This window comes from Mustela putorius, unplaced genomic scaffold (assembly GCF_011764305.1).
Source record: "Mustela putorius furo isolate JIRA1106 unplaced genomic scaffold, ASM1176430v1.1 tig00003834_pilon_pilon_pilon, whole genome shotgun sequence".
Taxonomy (NCBI): Eukaryota; Metazoa; Chordata; class Mammalia; order Carnivora; family Mustelidae; genus Mustela; species Mustela putorius.
In genome coordinates this window covers 10,367,899-10,390,945 of record NW_025421987.1, presented here as the reverse complement: position 1 = coordinate 10,390,945, position 23,047 = coordinate 10,367,899, and the positions used below count along the sequence as shown (strand labels likewise).

At 36.0% G+C, this 23,047-nt stretch overlaps 1 protein-coding gene across 8 annotated transcripts in view; it reads left to right on the top strand.

Annotated features, from left to right (window-relative positions):
• Positions 1–23,047, top strand: part of ROBO1 (roundabout guidance receptor 1) — a 1,168,989-nt gene that overhangs the window by 1,001,925 nt on the left and 144,017 nt on the right. For all 8 annotated transcript variants that reach the window (XM_004770828.3, XM_004770829.3, XM_004770834.3 and 5 more), the window contains one exon: positions 22,692–22,849. In XM_004770828.3, the coding sequence (XP_004770885.1) occupies positions 22,692–22,849 (158 nt within the window). The remainder of the gene's footprint in view (positions 1–22,691; positions 22,850–23,047) is intronic.

The following is a 23,047-nucleotide window of genomic DNA, read 5'->3' as shown; positions in this document are numbered from 1 at the left end:
AATATAATCTACTTCAGTTCTTACTGTGAAAGAAACAGTGCCAGACCCCAGCTATCCAGAGATAAACAGACATTGGAACTTACCTTCTAGGTTCCCTTGCTAGAACCCTATCCACGGAACTGACAAAAGACCGATTAACAGGAGAAAAGCAAACAGATTTATTTAATATAAGTTTTATGTGACATAGGAGCCATCATAAGGAAATAAAGCCCTGAAGAAGTGGGTGAACCTGAGTGTTTGTTGTTTTTTAAGATTTTATTTATTTATTTATTTGACAGAGAGAGATCACAGATAGGCAGAGAGGCAGGCAGAGAGAGAGGAGGAAGCAGGCTCCCTACTGAGCGGAGAGCCCGATGTGGGGCTTGATCTCACGACCCCGGAATCATGACCTAAGCCAGAGGCAGAGGCTTAACCCCCTGAACCACCCAGGCGCCCTTAAACCTGAGTGTTCTCATGAGAGGTTTGATGAGGAGTGGAATGTTATGGAAAAATGTTTTAGGACGAAAGTGAATGAGCTAAGGATAGTGACGATGGGCCAGAACTCTGTTCAGGTTCCTTTTGATGGCCCTCCTTCTTCAGAGATAAGGACACTCCTTTCCTCTGGGTGTAGGAGAGCATATCTCTCATGAGAATCTTAAGACCTGCTTCCAGGGAAGATCAGAGAGATCTTCCCTGGAAGATCTCCAGAAGATCAAGAGTAGTGCATTCTGAACCCCATCATGTGTAATAAAGATACTTAGCAACTGACATTTTTGTGCATCTACTGTGTGCCAGGTACAGTTTGTTAAGGGTGAGTACAGGGAGGAAGCCCTAATTAACGAAAAAGGATGAGTTTGGTGGTGGGGTGGAGGGCGGTTAGCTAGTACACTGTACTGAGTATAGTGTAAACGCACCCATCATGAAATTGTTTTTCTTTCCTGTCCAAATCGGTAAGTCATAAAGTCATAGAATATTAATGCTACAAAATATTTTCTTTTTACCATTTTATTTTGGAAACATATGTTTCTTTAAAGAGATGGAACATTTATCAAAATCTGAGTAGATTTATGATATGGATTTTTCATTATTTTTACTAACAGTTTAATTTCAACATTTTAAGAAACAAGTAGGAGTAGAATGAATAAACATCTGTGTCTGTTTATCTTATGATATAAGAAAGTTCAACTAAATTTATCTTCCAAGCTTTTATTTTTTTTCCCTAAAGAAAGACCTCATAAAAGCTGCATTTTTGGATAGCAGTCTCTCCTGTGATAATATGCTGATTTAGTGAGTAAAATCACTGATTTTAGAATTAAACTATTATGGTTTGTATCTCTTATTTTTTTCATCAATAAAATAGAGATCATAATAGTAGTAAACTCAAATGGCTTGACTAGGAATTAATGAATTAAGGTATAATAAATCCTTAGCCCAGTTTCTACCATAGCATAAAATTCCCAATAAATGTGTTATTTTAAAACATGTGCACACAGCTTACACCTGAAAACAAATGGGTATGTGTTAAGTATTAATTGTATTTGATTATTATTGTATGGTGCAATGATGATATACTTTGGAAATATCTAATATGAAGCATAATTCTTCTCCCAGGGTTTTAACAGTATAGTGGATAGGGGCGCCTGGGTGGATCAGTGGATCAAGCCACTGCCTTCGGCTCAGGTCATGATCTCAGGGTCCTGGGATCCAGCCCCGCATTGGGCGCTCTGCTCAGCGGGGAGCCTGCTTCCTCCTCTCTCTGCCTAACTCTCTGCCTACTTGTGATTTCTCTCTGTCAAATAAATAAATAAATCTTAAAAAAAAAACAACAGTATAGTGGGTAGAAGTCTGGGATTAAACATCCAACTGACCTAGGATGGAATCTTGGTTTCCCCATGTACTAAGCAAAACATCAGTTTCTCCATTTGGAAAATAGTGAAAACTTGTCATCAGGCTTTGTGAGGATTAAATGAGATTCAGTTCTTAACACCCTTCCACAGACCAAATGCCAGACTTTCAGCTATTTGTAGTAGAGGGATGAGAAATGATCACATGTATAATTATGTAATATATGAAACAAGATGATACTTAGTACAATGTGTGCTTTTGCCTTTTATAAAAGCAACCTAAGTTCACGATATAACAGATCAGGCACTTAGAAACATACAAAGAAGATTAAAATCATTCATAATTTCACTTCTCAGGAGTGACTACTTCTAGCAGTTTTCTTTTCTTTATGCCTCTGCTTTCTACAGATACACATAGCTTTGTTAGTTATGTGTTATTACAAAATTAGAAACATATTTTACGCCAACCTTTCCTGAAGTGTATTACTAGGGATTATATTTTAGAAAGAGGTCAGCGATGTTCCTCAAATAATTTATAAAAATTAATGAAGTAAAGTTAGCATGGTTAAATGTACTTAGAAAAACTTGGGCAACAATGTTATATTAGGTGGGTTTTTGTTTTTGTTTTTGTCTTTACTATGAGACTTCTAAATACTTTTAATATGCTAGTGAATATTGTAATTCTCCAAATGGTAGCCATAATACATACAGTTTTTCCAAACATAAATGTCTTGCTTTTTTTTTTTTTTTTAAACAAATATGTATAAAGGCCACTAGGATCTAGTGATTTTTGGAACTTAATTTTGGGAACTGTCATACTTATTTTTATGTGTGTGTTTTTTTTCCAATTAACATTTCATCTTGAGTATTTAGTTATAAAAAGAAATTTATGTTTAAGGCCTGTGTAATGTTCATTTTAATAACAAATCAAAACTTTCATTTTAGAATTAGTAATGTGGCTATTAAAAGTTTAAATTCTGGGGCACCTGGGTGGCTCAGTGGGTTGGAGGCTCTGCCTTCGGCTCAGGTCATGATCCCAGGGTCCTGGGATCCAGCCCCACATCAGGCTCTCTGCTCAGTGGGGAGCCTGCTTCTGTCTCTCTCTCTCTGCCTGCCTCTCTGCCTGCTGGTAATCTCTGTCAAATAACTAAATAAAAATCTTAAATAAATAAATAGTTTAAAATTCAAGAAGACCAAGCCTAGAATAGCCTAATAAAGCTTTAGGTAGGCATATATGAACAGGGGTGAGGAAATGCTGAAGAAACTCTATCAAAAGATGTTAAGGATGGGGCATCTCGTTGGCTCAGTGGTAAAGCATGTGACTCTTGATCTCAGAGTTGTGAGTTTGAGTCCCACATTGGGTATGGAGATTAATTAAAAAATCAAAAATCTTTTAGAAAAGAAAAAAATGGCAAGGCAAGCCATTTTTATATTAGTATTTCAAATAATGTCATGGCTGCCTGTCACTCTGAAGCAAAGACTGATCTTTCCTATATAAGTGATAGACTGACTGGTACTTGCCTTTTTCCTTTGTTCAAGATCATTTTGAAGGGATAATTTTTAAACAATTATCTCAACTCGGAAGTTGCTAGGAGGAGGTTAAGAAAATTGATTCAGGCAGGAATTTTAATCAAAGAGGTATTTGTTGGAAATATGGTTAAAAGTGCAGTTGGCCAAGTCATACAAATAGTAACTTTTTTTCCCCTTGAGCTCTAGCCCAAGGCTTTAGAAATGAGTTATGAATGTAAATAAATACAAATCAATAGGAGTTCTGTTTTTATTATTTCACTGGGAATTTCTGTACAATTTGAGAGCAACTTGCTGCAAGTTCAGCAGATGATTAAGTTTAACCTTGATCCTGAGCCAGCAAGATTGGCTTGCTTTCTATCAGCGAGGGATGTAAATTTACTCGGACACATTTTAATTGGCATTTGTGCAACATGTACACACAGATGCTGAATTCATTGAGAAATCCTGAGTGCCATCTGTTTAACTAGCTTTGCCCTCTATTAAAATACATGATAAAATGAGACTGTATCTGCTTGGCTTGCTCATGTATTTACCTTACACTATAGAACATTTCCAATAAGAACCTTAGCAGTGTGATACTGTGCTAGATATTAATGCTTACTAGAACAATCTAAAAATATACTATATTTTCTCTTTCCCTTTATGAGGACTATTTAAGACATTTTCCTATTGCGCTTTCCCTTCGTAAAATGGTTATCTTCAGGAAGTGGCTTTTTTTAAGTTGGTTTTTTTTTTTTTTAAAGTTTAGGATAACTTTGTTAATAAAACAACTGAGATTGCTATTATGTCTAATGATAAGCACTTTCATATCAAATGTTACTTATTTTTGTAACAAATTTAATACTTCTGAATTTAGAAATGATTTTTTAAATTACTGCTTTAACACCACTCCCCTGTGAAGTTTGATTTACAAATGAACTAACATTTTAAGATTCGTCTTCTCCTTCGGATTTAACTAAAATTTTAGACTCTTCCAAATGAAAGAGTCATTTGCCTTCCCTGCAAGACTTGGCAGCAACCATATCCTATCATGATTTACATACGCAGACCTTGAAGAAAGATCTGCAATTACCATGAAAAATAAGGGGGAAATGCTCTGTTTTTCAACGCTCAGTATCTGAATTTAAAAAAAAAAAAAAGTAATAACCAAAAAAATCATAGGTCCAAAATTCATATTTAAAAAAATCTGATACATTGCTACCCTGCTAATTTTCCAATCAAATTTCAACTTTGTAATATATTAAGTTGCTTCCTTTAAAAAAAAAAAAATCACCCCAACCATCAAATTCTTTTTTTGTACATTTTCCTATTAAACTAAAGTTAGTATTCAGTCATAAGAGAGCTGTCACTTTTTATAGTTGTCATGATGACAGGATGAACCATTTATCGTATAAGTAGAGGGCTTGTGTCTCTGTGACAGGTAGAGATTATGATGACATTGTCTTCAACCTAAATTCATGTGCCCAAGAATGAAATCCCTAAGCTTGAAAGGTTTTTAAAACTGAAAGTAAACTAACAGGTATAGTATCAAATTTAAGTGGCTGTTACAGGCATGGATTTAGTTAATTTCCTCATGTGGTTAATGCTTAATACAGTGATATTACCTAATATATTAATATAATTATCTTCTAAGTGTTAGGTTTCTGGGGCTGACCTACAGGGAAAACTGTGAAATAAGCAAACTTTCCCCAGGGAACCACCTTGAGCAAATCTTGTACTTGCCAAGGGCTTTCCTGAAAGCCCTGGTTGGAGCTGCTTAGAAATACTCTCAATTCCATATCAAATTAAAAAAATAATAATCATTAATTGAAAGCTTTTTGTTATCTCTGGATCGTGTTCTAGTTGTTAGTGGATAACAATAATGTAATTGGAAATCAATGGACTTCCTTAATTTGTTTGGGTTATTGTAATATTAAACAAATTACTTACCTTCGATGAACTCAGTTTTCCCATCTATAAAATAAAGGAGACTTGAACTGAAAAGATCTCTTCAGTTCTAGGGGCACCCGGGTGACTCAGTCAGTTAAGTGGCTGACTCTTAATTTCGGCTCTGGTCATGATCTCAGGGTCATGAGATCGAGCCCCCATGTGCTTTGCTTAAGAGTCTGTCCCTCTCTCTCTGCCCCTCCACATACTCTCACACCCAACTTGTACTCATTTGTTTAAAAAAAAATTCCTTTTAACTAAAAATGCTATTATTCTAAATAATAAACATATAAAATAAGATCATAGACTATAGATTGAACTGCTTATCTTTTATCTTTTTTATGCCTCCAACGTATAAAACTTTAGAACATATGACTAAACGCTTCTCTGCTGAATTAAACTGGAAATCTATTAAACTTTTTCCTTCACTTTTAAGACAACGCACAGTTATCTTTTGAAAATCCGTATCCATTGGTGAAGGTATGAATGGACCTTGAATACATTATGCTAAGGGAGATGAGTCAAAAGACAAAGACAAGTACTGTATGATATCATCTATGTGGAACTGGAAGAAGTCATCCTCTTAAAAAAATAGAGTAAAATGATGGTTATCACAGGTAGGGTGTTGGGGGTGAAAGTGATGGTGTCCAAGGTTACAAACCAAAATGAGTGGTAAATAAATCATGGTGATCTAATGTAGAGTATAACGGAGACAACACTACTCTAATTATGCAATATGATAAATTTTGCTACAATGAGAATCATATTACAATATAGAACAATATAGAAATATATCAAAGCAACATACAGTACATCTTAAATTTTTACAATGTTAATGTCAAATACATTCAATTAAAAAAACAAAGAATTTTTAAAAAAAGTTCCAATGAGGAAAAAAAAGAAAAGAAAATCCACATCCCAGTTAACTTCTATTTGCAGTTCCTGACTGAAATTAGATGTTTTAACATATAATAATCTCTTACACCCATGTATTATAAAACTGAAGGGTGCCTGCATGGCTCTGTTCATAGAGCATATGACTCTTGATCTCGGGGTTGTGAATTCGAGGCACACATTGGGCCTAGAGTTGACTTAAAAGAAAAAAAATATTTTAATTTTTTACTTCACATTCTAACCTTAATTCATTAAACTGCTCATGCCATCTCTGTGGGTTTTAAATTCCTTTATGTACAGAGTTCCAGCCTTTGAGGTCTAAGGAAGGAGTGAAAATGAGGTTGCCAAGGAGAAATGTAGGAGCTGATGGGGGCATGGGTGGGAAGGTAGGTAGTTTTGGGGGACTAAAGTCTTGCAGGTGGTTTCAGCATTGGAAGAATCATAGAGATTTATCTTTAAAGGGCTCCCACCTAGTAGGAGCTGAAGTGTTTATTTATTGAAATAAAATAAATATGAATAAATTAAAAGGCTGGAAATCAGTCATGTGGGCTTAGTGGGTGAAGAGAAAAGTGTGATTCTATAACATCTCTTTGTAGGCATGTACCATCATAGTTTGCAGGACAAAAATATGCAAATACAGTTAACTATAAGTTACAGTTCCTTTAGGACGCCTGTCTGTCTCAGTGGGTAGAGTGTGCACCCCTTGATTTTGCAGACTGGGTGTTCAACCCCCATGTTGGGCATAGAGATTATGTAAAAAAAAAAGGTCACAGTTATTTCAAAATATGTTTACATTTTGATCATAATCTGGAAGATTAAGGTATGGATTTTTTTGATGATAAAGGAGATAAAGTATCACATATTTCCCATTACTTGTATTAGAGGCAGGGTCCGTGGATTAAAATATTAAGAACAGCTCAAAGTTTGGAGGCCTTATGTTACTTGCTATAAATGTTTCCAGTGGTTCACTTTCTAGCCATTAGGTTTCTAAAAGAAACCTACTAGAAATGTATTTATTAATTTGGTTTCTTCCGTCTTTATTTTTATTTGTTATTTTGCTCGCAACCCTGAATTGATATAACCATGTAATGCTATCTAGGCTATCTAGGCTATTTTAATTGCTGTCTTGACTTATTGCCAGCTTTTATCCTTGTTAGGAATGTGGTAATATGTTTCTTTCAAGTATTACGTAGATCAATTAATTATGATTGTAGGATCTGTCAATTATTTATACTGCTTGGGAGTAAAAGCATGTCTCTTACGCCACTTATCATGTAGTATGGTGCTTAGTTCATATTCTCTTCCATATTTAATTAGTTTTTCAACACGTCTATGATCCCCTCAACTCCTAGAACATTGCATAATTACTGGTTGTGGTTTTTCCTTCACTGGTCATGAAGCTATAAATGACTTTCCTTTGATTCTTTTGTTTCTAAGCAAAGCGAAGGAACATTATTTTTGTTACTTAAATGTTTCAACACCATAAATAGTTCGATTATTAAGGACAGTAAAGTTGGTAATCTTTAAAATGTTGAATTTTCAATCAGAAAAAAATTAAACATAGTTGATTTTTTCCTCATATGAAAACCTTTTATATTTTGGAAAGCTAAAGAGGAAATTGGTATGAATAACACAAACAAAAATTTTTCTCTAGTTCTGACCTTGAGAAGACCAAAGAAAAATTTAACTTGAGAAATGTGTGATTAAGAAATGCTGCTACATCATTTGTTTAATGACATGATTACACTAAGTGATATGTATCTCAGATTATTGCATGTTCACATAAAATTCTTTTTTGAAACAGTGAACTTAAATGGTTAAACAAGCAAAAACAAAATAGCAGGTAGAATACGATCCAGAGTAAGAGAAACGGTGTGTTTTTAATTTCATTATTTCTTGCCTTTTTGCCTTTTAGTATTTAGGTCAAAGGGGCATTTGATGATTTGTCATGCCTTTTTTTTTTTTTTTTGAAACTAATAAATAATCCTTTTTTTCTTTTTCTCGCTCTCTTTCTTTTTTTTCCTTTCTTTCTTTTTTTTCTTTTTTTTTCTCATTAAGACCATGAGATTGCTTCATAATACCTGTTAAGTTCAGGACTTCATCTCTGCTAAATCATAGGTCATTTTTAATTAAAAATAATCACGCACTTAAAGTGCCCACTATTTACTTTCCCAATGATATCCGTAAAAAGAGTCAAAAAGGCATTTTTAACCCTAGAAAAAAATATTTTATAATTTCTTTAGCAGGAAAACGTACTCTTGAATTATTATTTATAAATATTCCCATTTTGATAATAAATATAAATTTCAGGTATGAGAGTTTGTTTATGAAATTGAGCTCTTTGAAACTAAATACACATGATTAAGGATGGAAACACCAAATTAACTTACCATCAAGCTTACTGTATAAACCTTGAATACAATGTGAAAAAATCCTTATTTTTTTGTCCATAGGAACTTATATTGATTTTAGAAATCTAACTTTAATGAGTATTTTAAATTGTAATGTCACTGAGAATGTCTGTCTTTGTCAAAATTAATTCTCATTAGTTGCAAGTTATGTTATACCTCAGGAATATAAACCAGTTTTTGTATGTCCTTCCAATAGTTGAGAAAGCATACAAATTTAATAGTTGATAGCTGGAGTTGTCATTTTTTTGTCTTGTTTGTATTGCCACTCTTGAAGAAGTGTTGATGTTGACGGGGACCTTGTATATGTGAAGGAGACCAGCAAATACTTAGAGAACAGGTTTATCAACATATTTAAAATACTGGCAAAAGTTTTATGATACTCCGATTTCATTGGCTAGTTATAAACAACTTGGTTCGATAAATATAGTAACAACGATCAGCTCTTAGAAAATAAAAAAATTAAAAACCAGTCAAGAAAGCAAAAGTTACAGCTGCTTCTGTGGAAAAACAAAACCTTGTGCATTTGTTTAATTTATAAGAATTGTTGGTTTTCCTGCTGGGGTATGTTAAAGAACAGTAATCCAAGGCTTGTCAGCATTGCAGAGGAACTCAGAGAATCCTTTGTTTTTATTTGAGTTGCTTAAAGTTACTAATAACTTTATAGTTCTTTAAGTTGGTTAAGGATATTTCCAAAAACCAGGCAGCTAACCTGGTCCTGAGAACCATTTGTTCCTCGTTATACGCAGAGGTCTTTCTTCAAATCTCCAGAGGAAGCCGTTGGCCCTCGTTACCCGTAAGACTGAGTGTGTGTTTGAGTCCATTTTGACTTTTGCTCACTTAAGATTGTACTTTGATCTCTTCAACCTCAGATCATTTACTGGAGTCCGTAAAGTCAATAATAACATTTAGCTCGCTTTGCTTTAAATTTTACAATCACAGACATGAAATCCAGAAGCATCGGCTCAAATTCATGATAAATTTTATAAACTTCTAGAATTTTCCTCAGAGACGTTAATTCATGTTCATCTCTGAGGTTCTATACGTGCTGGGAACTTAGGGCACCACTCCAACTGGAATACAGACGAGTTGGTGACTTGTTTGGAGCTGGTGACTGGATTAAATGGGGGGTGGGGTGGGTTGCTTTAGGGCCCTGCTGCCAACTGAAATACCTGTCCATTTTAAAAGTGTATGGGGGGCGCAGGGTGTGGTGGTTTGGTATTTTCTAGATTCTCGCTCCCTCTCTGGAGCACTCCTAAAGCTGACAATCCCAGAAGTGTCCTTGATATAGAATTCCCCTTTCCCTCCTTGCCTTTCCTATTCATCCTTCTTGCACTTTGTAAGCAAAGAACAGGCTCTAAGAACATCCAGAATCTTTCTACGGTGCACCTGTAGCGGCGTAGTAAGCTCCAGCCAGAAAACGCAGGGCTAGTTCCGCAGTGGCTGATTTCAAAGCTGAGAACTCTGATAGGCGGATCAGTAAGCCAAGACAGTAAATCTCTCAAGCATAAAAGCTTATTGCATGAGGACAACACTGGGTAGGAACTAGAATGGAGATGCAAATTCAAAGAGATTTAAAAATGAATAATGTGAAACTGACAACTTAAAAAGTGTACTTCTATATTTATGTGTATTTTGATGGACCCAGCCTGATGGTCCTTAACTTCTGTTGGTCTTTATGGTTCATCAGATGTCTTTAAAAGAGGAAAGAACAGTTTTCTTTTGAATTTCATGTTTATGATAAGCCAGACATGTTAAAGATTTTGTTTTTATTTATTTATTTGACAGACAGAGATCACAAGTAGGCAAGGAGGCAGGTAGAGAGAGAGAGAGAGGAGGAAGCAGGCTCCTGGCTGAGCAGAGAGCCAGACATGGGGCTCGATCCCAGGACCCTGGGATCATGACCTGAGCGGAAGGTAGAGGCTTTAACCCACTGAGCCACCCAGGGGCCCCAAACGAGAAATTTTAAATACTGTAACCACTTAAACTTTCAAATATCAGTTTTTGAAATCTGGGAAGAGTACGTGGTCTTTTAAATGATTGGAGGGGACACCAGTAAAAGGGTTTTTGAGAACCAGTGAATTAAGCCTTCTCGGGTTACAGTAAGGTAACAACACGTGAAATATTTCTTTATATCTAAAAGAGTTATGATCTTATAAAAGGAATTACAAGGCAATCTTTAGCCGCTCTGGACTAGGACCTTTGGGAGGCACCTTTGGCCAGTGTTTCTAATTGCTTCACTGGCTCATTGCCCCAGTAGCTCTCTAGCACTTGGAATAGTCTCCTGGATTGTTGACTGCCGGTGTTTTGCATACAGTAAACTCACTGAGATTTGCACTGGCTTCAGGTGAAGAACCATAGAACATGGACCTTTCATAGGACAGAATCAACTCCCATTATCTGATATAAAAATAGCACCAGGGGGGCCTGGGTTGCTCTATTGGTTAAGCAGCTGCCTTTGGCTCACGTCATGATCCTGGAGTCCTGGGATCGAGCCCCACATTGGACTCTCTGGTCAGTGGGGATTCTACTTCTCCCTCTCCCTCTGCTCTTCCCCCCTTGTGCTCTGTCTCTCTCAAATGAATAAATAAAATCTTTAAAAAAAATAAGACCACATACACAAATAACATTTAGCAGTGATTCATAATTTGAGATTTTTATTTTGATAGAGCATTATTTCTTTGAATTATTTTTATTGTGTTCAATTTTTTTCTCTTGCTTCTGTAACTCCTAGAAGCATAAATTTTATATTTCACAAAATACTGAGTGTAACTGGTAAAGATAACACCTTTAACAGAAGCTATAGAATGATTTACTCTTCTACTAATTGAATGTCTAGTAACATTAACAGGGTTTGTTAGCATGACTCCAGTTATCAGCAAAAGGAGGTCTTAGACTTTGCCAAGGAGCTGAAGGCTGATTGAACTCTCCCAAGGGCTATATAGTTTGTTAGGAAAGGCAGCTCACACAGCTACAAAATTGCATATTTGTTATGTTCCTTGGAGATTGAAAGCTTTGTTAGATACTTGGCATTATTATTCTGAAGCCCCAAGACAGCTGTGATCCAGAAGATACAAGGAATTAACAGATCTGAAAGTTATTATGTTGAGAAATAGTCACAGTGATTTAGGGCAGATTGTCACCAATTAAAGACCCTTTTTGTTAGGTTGATGTGTCTCTGTGTGTGCCGTTCAGACTTAGGTTTTTCCTATCGCTATTTCTTTCATTTGGGGGGGTGATGTTATAATTGGCAATCTTAATTATGCTGCACAAAGCTACATTAGTGAGAATAGTTGTGTGTGTGTGTGTGTGTGTGTGTGTGTGTTTTAATCCAATAGCTATTTTCTCCGACTCTTCCCAATTACTAGGGAGGTTTTAATGAGATCACTTTAAACTGTGAGGATTTTTCTCTCTTGAGGCTGTTAACCATTAGACTTTCCATAAAACGTGAAAACTCCCTTTTAAGCTTTCCTGTTTCACTGCTGACATCTTGGGCTTGAGAGGGTAAAGAAACACCTGGTTTTTCTTTGTTTGTTTGTTTTATAATCACCTTTGTTTCCCCGCAAATATTTTAATTGGAAAACATTCCAGTTTCTCTCAGGCACTTTAAAAAATGTGTCTTTATGAAAATAGTTGTCTCAAGATCTAGTCCTGCTCTGTCTACTCACTCACTGTACAACCATGGGTCCTTTTAGCTCCTGGACTTGGGGGGGGGCGGTCTTCATTTGTAATTGGGGGGGATGGGAATGGGGGAGTTTGTACTTAGGCTCTATGAAGTTCTGATTTTATAAGCTATAGTAGTATAGGCTTATTTTAAAGCATTATTTTAAATTCAAGGGATGAAAAGCAACTCCACGTTTCACTTGGGTGTGACAGGGAAGACAGGATGTACTATGGAGTTAGTTCTCTTAACAACCACCAAGGAGATAAACTTAGACCTGAGTATCCCACTCCTAGGTGGCTGGTCAAGTTTAGGGCTGAAAATCCAGGATTTGGTATCTAGCCGAATCCAGGTCCGATTCCTAGATTTATCACTTGCAGCACACAGGGTCAGCACAGGAGCTAGGGAAATGTGTTTAATCACTCAGATGTCAGTTTAACACTAGATCTGAATTCTTCTGCAGGACAACTCTGGATGGGGAAGTGAGACCATATCCCCTTAGTCTGTTTCGCATATTAAACTTTTATGTAAAGTTTCAATTGAACAAAGCATTCTGTGATGAAGGAAAGAGAGAGAGAAAAACCCTGAAATAAGGGCTTTGAAAGCAGAGATCAGGATGTCTTGTTTATCCGGTTACTCACCACCTCCAAATACAATACCTAGTACTTTTATTGAACGAATTAACGATGAATCACAAATCCTTAAGAGTTTGATGACTCAGCATTTTCCCAGGGAACTTCATTATGCTTTAGAAATTTCGTAAACGTCTGACAAATATGAACTCTCTTATTATTCTAATCATGTTATTAACATTTAATATGCTATTGATTCTCTTATATTTAAATAGTAAACAGAGCTTAATTTACTACAGTCCTGAGAAGTACCCAGTTACGTTTTGAATTGTTCTATCCTGTGAACAAAATAACCGAATGAGGTTTCACAATGATTTGCTACCAAGTGTGGATATCATCACAATATAGCAGTTATTAATGGTTGTATATATCATACACATGCATGCATATATAAATTTATTTATATAGTCTATATAATAAAAATATGTTCATTCTGTTTCTGGTTGAAATGATATAATATACATCAAGCTCATGTAAAATTTGTCATGGTAAAAATTATACTATAGATTAATTGATCAAGGGATATTAGCAGTTCACCATTTGGAATATAGTAGTATAAAGGTCTGCACAGGTAAAAATCAATCCTATGTTAAATACTAAGAGGCAGAATTTGAAACGATAGTGTATTTTTTAATCAATAAAACAGTTTCTGTATTATCCCTGTACTGTGGAATTATCCCCGCCTCCACACCCCCACGCACAGACACAGGTTTCCTAGTCCTCCTCATGGAAAGGTGTATTCATATAATGTGAATCTATGCTCTTATACCTTAAAAATGGCATCGTCAAAGGCACCTGGCTGGCTCAGTCGGCCAGGCGTATGACTCTTGATCTCAGGGTTGTGGGTTCAGGTCTTGCATTAGGTGGAGGGGTTACTTAAAACAGCCAAAATCTTCTTGATCCATTCATCTGTTGATGGACATCTAGGTTCTTTCCATCAACAGATGAATGGATCAAGAAGATGTGGTGTATATATATATATACACAATGGAATACTATGCAGCCATCAAAAGAAATGAAATCTTGCCATTTGCGACAACATGGATGGAACTAGAGCATATCATGCTTAGCGAAATAAGTCAAGCAGAGAAAGACAACTATCATATGATCTCCCTGATATGAGGAAGTGGTGATGCAACATGGGGGCTTAAGTGGGTAGGAGAAGAATCAATGAAACAAGATGGAATTGGGAGGGAGACAAACCATAAGTGACTCTTAATCTCACAAAACAAACTGAGGGCTGCTGGGGGGAGGGGGTTTGGGAGAAGGGGGTGGGATTATGGACATTGGGGAGGGTATGTGCTTTGGTGAGTGCTGTGAAGTGTGTAAACCTGGTGATTCACAGACCTGTACCCCTGGGGATAAAAATATATGTTTATAAAAAATAAAAAATAAATAAAAAAGCCAAAATCTTTAAAAAAATAAAAATAAATAAGTAAAAATGGCATGTTCAGTTATTCAGACCAGAAACCTGGGGCATCATTGTGGGCATCCGTATTTCTGCCAACTTCAACCACTCAAGAGGTCATTTAGGATTTTACCTCCAGTTCTCTCCTTTGCACCAAATCCAGTGTCATCATACTGGTATCAGACCATCAGTTTCCCCTTAATTACTGCAATAGTCTGCTAATTGGTCTCTCCACTTCCATTCTGATTTTCCTCTTCATTTCATTCACAGAGTAGCTATAATGAATATTTAAATATGATAATTCCATCATGAGACAGCTCTGCTTAAAAGCCACTGAAGTGCTTCCCATGGGAATTGAAATAAAAGCTGACCCTTTATCACGGCTGCTGTGTGCAGCAAACCTGACCCCTGGCTCCGCTGCCAACCTCGTGTTGCATCGCTGCCAGCCGGCCCCATCACATAGGGTCTGAGTCTTTTCAAGTTCATTGGCTATAACGAGTTTTTTCTTCAGCCTGTGCTCTTTCGGCCTGCAGTACATTTCCCCAGAATCTTTTTAGGCTTCAGCTTAACTGTGACTTCCTCAGTGTTCCCTCACCTCCAAACGAAATTACGCTCCTCATACAGGATCCTTTCCTGTCCCTTCAAGGCATATATTACATAGCTTGATAATATCGCATGTATTGCATGCCTTGATAATATCACAAGACAATATTACAATCACAGTTGTATATTTCTGTTTGGGTTTATTTGAATATTATCTGTTTATTCTCCAATACCTTGAGCATCACGAGTGTAGGACTCATACCAACTTTGGTACCATTTCATGTATAAAACCTGGTGCTTCGTACAGAATACCTATTTATTGTAAACATTCGCAGAATGCCCACTATGTCTTGGGCATTATTCTGGGCACTGGATATCTAGAGTGATAAAGACAAATTCCCTGTCCTCTTGGAGGTGACATTCAAATGCAAAGAGCCAGACAATAAATATATGAGCCTACTCCTTTGATCAAGGACAGTCTCCGTGCAGCGTGCTAGATATACAGAGTTGGATTTTATCAAAGAAAGAACACATGCCTGTCTTGCCCCAGTCAGGGTCCCATGGCTCAGATAGCCTCATTCTGTCTGTGTTTTTTTAACCCTGCCAAGCTACTCCTGAGTGTGACTTTTGCTCTGGCACTTACAAGCCCTCATCAATGGCATCCTTTGTCCTCCTCTGCATTTGTACAGCAGCTGAGAAATTTGGCAATTCCTTACGTAGTGACTAACAGTAATACCTCTTTGCAGATGTAATGCACCATATAAATGGCAAGTCCTGTACAAACACTAAATAATTAGCCTTCGTAAGAACTCTAACAAGATAGAGTGTAAAACTGTCTGTTTTGTATGGAAATAACCAAGTCCTTGCAAATATACTCACTGGGAGTACAGCTTCACAGAAGGACGCGTGTGTTGTGATCCTGAAATTCTTTACTTCTGTTTTGTTTTTAACTGCTAAAATAAACACATCTGCAAACAATGCCGTATAAGATGCTGTTTTACAAATGCTGTCTTTTCTTCATTCATAAATGAACTGAATTTCTAGCTGAGTTTAAAGCATGTAAAAGGCAAGCACCAATAAGCTAGAACCCATGATTTTGGTCACCTGACTGTCTTTGGCAGCGCACATTTATTTATGATACCTCTGATTCAAGTCTGCTGACTATTAACTATTTAAATGTTGAGCTGTATTGATATAGACCTTTCTCTGGAACATATTACAGATTTAACTCCAATCTAGAATTCTACACTTACTTTCCCTCTGTCTTGATGACTTAGTGCCATAGGAATTAATGCTAGAAAATATCTTGTATCACTGTTGGCTCCTGAAGTGAAAAAATTAAACCATGAAGCCTGGACTGCAGGCAGCCATGAGGGCTTTTCATAGGAAGGATCATTATGGTGTGCCTGTTTCTGCAAAGTGGGAATTTGGCTTAAGCTTGGATCCAACCTGAAAGTAATCCTGACCGTTAGAAGACCAGGAAGGGGGTGCCCCGGTTCCTGTGGCCCAGCAGAACACGGAGGAATGCATCTTTGTTTATATTAGCTTGTTCTTCCATCATATGTTGTATAAACGAACAAACTACTTAACTTTTTTTATTCCAGTAAGAGCTTTTTCTGTTTGCAATGTTCTGGATTCATTGTTGGTTGAAGTTGAATAGTGTATGAAATCCATCCATACTATATAACTTCTTCAGAATGTATAATTTGTTTTTCAAAAATGTACTGTTTAAAAAAATATACCGTTTCTTAGGGTACAGCCTAAGAGTTTTGTGAAATCTTCAAAGCTCTAGTAGTTAAGAAAATAAGTGCTTTTACCAGCATATTTTCTTCCAGAATTGTAACCAAAGCATAATTTAAGTTTTAAAAATAGAGTTGCGTACTCTAAAAAAGCACAAGTAGAAGATGACATAATTATTGAAGAGCATTCATAGGATGTATTCAATGCCAAATTTTAAAGTGAATATGTATCCCTTAGGAAACCATTATGGTTAAATCCTGACTTTGTGCAGAATTGTGCAGAATTGCTTACATCACTTAAAAAATCAAACTTCTTAGCTTTAGAAGATGATGGTAAAAGGCAGATAATACCTCATAGAATATTATTTTACATGTTATTATTTTAGTTTTCTTCTTTAATGGGTTAAGATATCTTCCGGGGGGAGCGCCTGGGTGGCTCAGTTGGTTAAAGATATCTTTCTGTAAATTCATCCTTTCTTTTGGAGTGTTTCTAAAAATTTGGAATTATTTTAAGAAATGGCTAAGTGTTTTGGGGTGCCCCGCTGGCCCAGTCACTAGAGCATGTGACTCTGGATCTCAGGGTTGTGAGTTCAAGTCCCATGTTGGATGTAGGGCGTCCTTAAAAATACTTAAAAATAATAAATGTTAAAGAGTTTTATACACATTTGTACAAAGATAACACTTTGTTCTTCTGGGTAAGTCTGTGAGCTTACTAAGTAGGAATTCAAGGAGTTATAAAAGCCTTTATGATGGACTTTTTTATCTAGCTCCTAAAACATATATCTTAATATAAAGAATTTGCAGTAAAACTCTATTACATCATCATTTTCTGACAAGATGAAGATTAATTTTATTTCTTGACAAGCATCAGCATTTATTAAAACTTCACTTTAGGGAAGGAAAATACCAAAATTATAGTAGAAATGCCAGGCAAAAAGAATGTGTTCAGTACAAATATGTTAAATGGAAGAATGATACAGATTCTGGAATAAATAAATAAATAACATTTATTTCAGCATGCAGGTGGACATTTAGAGAATTAGAAGTATCCTAGAAGGGAGTAATTTGGGGCACTTGGGTGGCTCAGTAGGTTCAGCGTCTGCCTTCAGCTCAGATTATGATCCCAGGGACCTGGGATTGAGCCCCGTCCTTGGGCTCCCCGCTCATGAGAGGAGAGCCAGAGAGCCTGCTTCTCCTCTACCTGCAGCGCCCCCTGCTTGTGCTCTCTCTTTCTGTCACACGTGTCTGCTGAACATGTATATAGCTCTCATCTTTGAGAATATCCTTCCTCTTTTAGTTCTTCTTCTAATATACCCTAATTTTTAAAGGGATTTTTAAAAAAATTTTATTTATTTATTTGACAGACAGAGATCACAAGCAGGCAGAGAAGCAGGCAGAGAGAGGGGGGGAAGCAGGCTCCCTGCTGAGCAGAGAGCCCCATGTGGGGCTCGATCCCAGGACCCTGGGATCATGACCCAAGCCGAAAGCAGAGGCTTTAACCCACTGAGCCACCCAGGCACCCCAGGGATTTTTAAAAAATATATATATTATTTTCTTTTCCCATTTGACAGCTTACTACTCTTTGCTGCAGGGTTTAATTGAAGACTAGTCTTTTAAGTAGAAAAGAAAATCCCAGAAGTGCATTTTATTGTCCTCTCTTTTTCCCAAGATACTTACTTCTAATTAAAATGCTTATATTTAATTAAAACATGTATTATTGTACAGGTTTTTTTTAGTCATTTTGTTGTTGAAGTAAAAGCAAATTACTGAGAAGAGCTAGCACGACAGGCAAACCCGAACGATGAGTTCTGTTTCTCAACATACCACTGAGAGTTTGAAGGGGCACCTTCCGAACATGGCAAAAATCTGAGAAACCATAAGAATGCAGGAAATATTCAAAGAGAGTCAGCTGACTTTCAGAGGAGAAATTTCTTATTCAACTTCTGTTTCATTGGAAAGAGGCTGGATATTAATTATATCGTGATATCAATAGGGTTAGAATGTGAACTTTGTATTCAGGTAAGACCAGGTAAGTGGTCAAATTGATGAGACGGAGTCCTGGTGGATGAAGAGATCTGGATTCTAGTGCTGTTGCCGAACCTTTACAGATTACTTCTTCTTAAAATGAAACTAATAAATTCATGTTGTCAGAGCCTTCTTATGGGGACTAAGTGATGGATATTTGGTGCGCTTCCTTACATAGCAAATGTGCAATAAATGTCGGCCACTGTTAGCATTCTTGTTTCATCACTCATATTATCATCGTTATTATTTATGTGACGTGTTCTTCTCCCCTCTGAGGAGCCTTCGATGACTTGATTTCTAAAAGAAAAGTTAGGATCACCCATCTCTCAGGCCCCTAATGGAACCGGAATTCTATGATTCATGAAGCAGAAGGCATTGTATTTTACAGATGTTCACCACATGATTAGGGAACAAAATTAATTCTAAGAGCACTGGAGCCTTAACAAAATTGGGCAGTCATGAGACAACGGTGCACTGATCTACAATCACTGTCAGGCCTTCTGCAATAATGGAGTGGATTTGTTGGAAATATAATTGATGAGATAGGTACATGGCATTTTATAGTAAAATGTTGACATGTTAAAAAAAATGCACTGTATTGGAAATGGGAATATCTTTTTTTTTCTTCTGGCCTTTTCCTGACAACTCAAGCTAGTGACAAAGTTTCTTGGGACTCCACTGCCTCTCTTTACAGGATGGATTAGATGTTGTCAAAGACCAGTTCCTGTTCTATAATTTTATGTATTATTCAGTTCTTAATTTTCCCACAGGGTTCCGAAGGAGTGTTATAAATATTAAAGTCTCCATAATACTTGAAACAGTTTCTTCTTTTCCCTTTTGCCCCGTTTCCTCAACATTACCCAAATAGATTGCAAAGTCAACACCAAATTTTAGAATTCTTTTCTAAAAATATGTTTACCTATTTTGAGAATTATATTGAAAATGGTGTATCACCTTTCAGAAAGACCAGTGATTGTATTTTTTGTTTTGTTTCAAAGGATAAACTTGTCAATTTTTTTTAGATAAGAAAACCAGTGAAATTCAAAGAATTTCAATGAAGCTTATATTTATAGTGTGTTTTCCCCCCAATTCAACAGAATGAACAAGAGTGAGAAGCAGTTGAGCCAAATACTGTGTACCAATCTGTGAACATAAAACATTACATAAGTGTGGAAGAAATGTAATGTTAGGATGAACAGTGATTTGTTTAATAACTTTTTAGGTGATATCTACTTGGATACATTATATATGTATTATTTGTTATTTTTCAAATTGATATTAAATCTTTCAAAAGTTACTTCCAAATTTTAGAATTTCATACTATTCATACTCTTTTATACTATCAAAATAGTATTTGTTAGAGAAGGAAATTTTTTTTTTTTAAGAAAAATGAACTGCATTGGAGAATGCTTATGGATACCATTGGTTTTTCTGCCAAAATGCTGCCAATCATTTGAACTCAGTTTTTGATTACTTAAATATATACATGATTTAAGAAAATTGGAGGGGCACCTGGGTGGCTCAGTTGGTTAAATGTCTGATTTCGGCTCAGGTCATGATCCCAGGGTCCTGAGATCGAGTCCTGTATCAGGCTCTCTGCTCGGCCAGAAGCCTGCTTCTCCCTCTCCCACTCCCCATGCTTGTGTTGCCTCTCTTGTTGTCTCTCTCTGTCTCTGTCAAATAAATAAATAAATAAATAAATAGAAAATGTTCAGGACAAGTACAAGGAAGACAGTTGTTTTTATACAATAGAGAAAGAAGTCTTCAGTTCATAACTCTACAGGGCTGCCTGTAGCCATAGGCAATACTAGAGTTTTATGCTTTACAGCTGCAAAAGTAATTGCATGAGCATTATCTAAGCAACAATCTTTAATGGATTACATTTTGTTAGCTTTTCATTATATACTGTAAAAACCCAAATAACATAGTAAATGAAAAAAAAAAAAGACTTGATTTATCTGACTTAGACCTTAGACTTATCTGACTTAGACTTAGAAATAGACTTTGCTATTTCTGAAAGACATTTCATTATCCATTGGTTTATTTGAGATATGATCTCAATTTGTAAATAAGATATAATGTTACGAAGTTGGTTTTAAGCTCATGAAGTAGAAAAATTGTACAAATGGTTTATTTTTATTTGAAAAAGTATTTCCCTTTTGTGTGTTTCAAGGTTGTTAAAATTTTTCAGAGGTGTTTTCTTAGATTAATAATGTAATCCAATAAAGGCATATACTGTCTGGTAAGATCTATTCATTTGCTTTTTCTATAAACCTTACGTTTTATTTGTAGTATCTTCTTAACACCTAATCATAATGTAATTTTATAAGCAAACGTCTTCAAACCCTGCTGTTTTACTTTGTGGTAATAGTAGCTGGAGTTTTCAGTTCAACAAGGTTTACTTTTTTTTCCTATGTATTATATTAAGAAATGATGTACAGTATTAAAATTAGATTTACAACAGCGTGGTGTGATTATATTGACTTTTCTTTTTCCTTTTACCATTCTTGCCAAAGAGGAGGATCGAGTCTCCTCTTCGAAGTCTTATTTTCCAAGTGTTAACATAGTCATGTTGTGCCCAAATTGTCTCATTATGCAGATTTAAAAAACGGTTTTGTTTGAGTGGATGTTAAAGCTTACACAGATGTGTGCACATACTTTGTTGGTAGAGAGGAAGGAAAAGTAGAGAATTAGAAGAGAAAAATGCAGGATTTTGTAACCCTGTAAGTTTGTTTGAGGTTCTGAAACCAACATTTAAGCGCATCTTTTGAAATAACAGTTGAATATAAATTTTCAATAGTGTAGTACTTCATCCATGGAAATATTTTTCAGTGTCTTTGGGGATAGAAAAATATCCATTCTAGCACAAAACTTTGCTACCAAATATTCAGGTCAATAGGTTTCAAAAGATAAGTAACATTTATCACTTCAAATCTGTGCATGTAAGATACCAATGAACATTTTAAGTACCTTGTTAAATACGAGTATGAAAATTGTTCACATTTTATCACACAGTGGGAGAAAATGGAGTGGGAGAAAGAGAACATTTTTCACTTTGCTATTGGAAGTATTCATCTCCATGCCTGCTTTGTAAACGGGGAAAGAAAGGTTATGTTCAGGTAGACAATGGAGTTGAGATTTAAGACGAACTGATGCAGAAGAATTCATGAGTTCTTGATGTCTTTATAAGATACAGAGGACACTTTTGCTGGATGGACTATTTTTGAAATTCAGATGTGGTTTATTTACTACCTTTTATTCCAATGGTTACAAAGTGAATGACACTGCTTATTTTATAGTGTGTTAATATTACACTGGTATCCGGTGAAGGTCATTGTAAGAAAATTTTCCTCCTGTAAAATATAGGGTTAACCGCATAAGTGGTGTTAATATCTCTCACCTTGAATAAGTTTAAGGATTCTGTGAAATAGTATCTACCATGAAATGACTAAAAGGACAAATACAGAAGACAGAAAGTGACATAGTTGGTAACAGGACTGTTCTCATCCTTGGCTCCTTCCAACATGTGCTTAACTCAGTGATAATGGAAAAACACAGTATTTTGAATATAGTCATTTTGCAAATATGTCTAAAGTTTCTATAATAAGCATAGTTAAATTGTAATGATTATATTCTTTTATGCACTAATGTGAAATATCTTTAAAGTAACTCTCAATTGAATGCATGTTTGGAAGTCTATTTTGGTGTGTAGGTGAGTGTAATTCACTTAATAATAGAAAGCATCACCCCAGGGTGTCATGTAAGTCAAAGGCAGGTTCAGTTTTATTCATTAGCATGTGGATGGGAAAATGGAGGCAGTAGGCAGAGAAGAAATGCCAAATGCTAACCGTGATGGCACAAAATATCAAAATACATCTGTCCACTGGCCCATAGAGAATATCACATTACCCCTGCTGTGTATGCTTACAGCCAGATATCTTTATCAAGTTGCATATGTCTCTAAGTAGATATAGATTCTCCAAGCTGTATGGAGATGGCTATTACTACTAGTTTATTATAATAAATGTCTCTTAAGCCAGAGCTCAGAGATAAGGACTGTCTATATCACACCAAGTATAATGATTTCATCTTGTTCCCACAGTCCTACGAGATGACTTCAGACAAAATCCTTCCGATGTCATGGTGGCTGTGGGGGAGCCTGCTGTGATGGAATGCCAGCCTCCACGAGGCCATCCGGAACCCACCATTTCGTGGAAGAAAGATGGCTCCCCGCTCGATGACAAAGATGAAAGGATAACTGTGAGTATTTAACTCAGCAGTGGGGAACATTTAGAGAACTAGCTGTATATATCTTCACCAAAAAGGGAAAAGTGAAGCAGGTTTTTTTACTTTTTTGTTTTTTTAATAAAGGGTGATATTAGCTCCCATTTTCACTTCTTTCCATTAAAATAAACATCTTTCCATTTTCCCTGTATTGACATGAAAATGAGTGAGCAA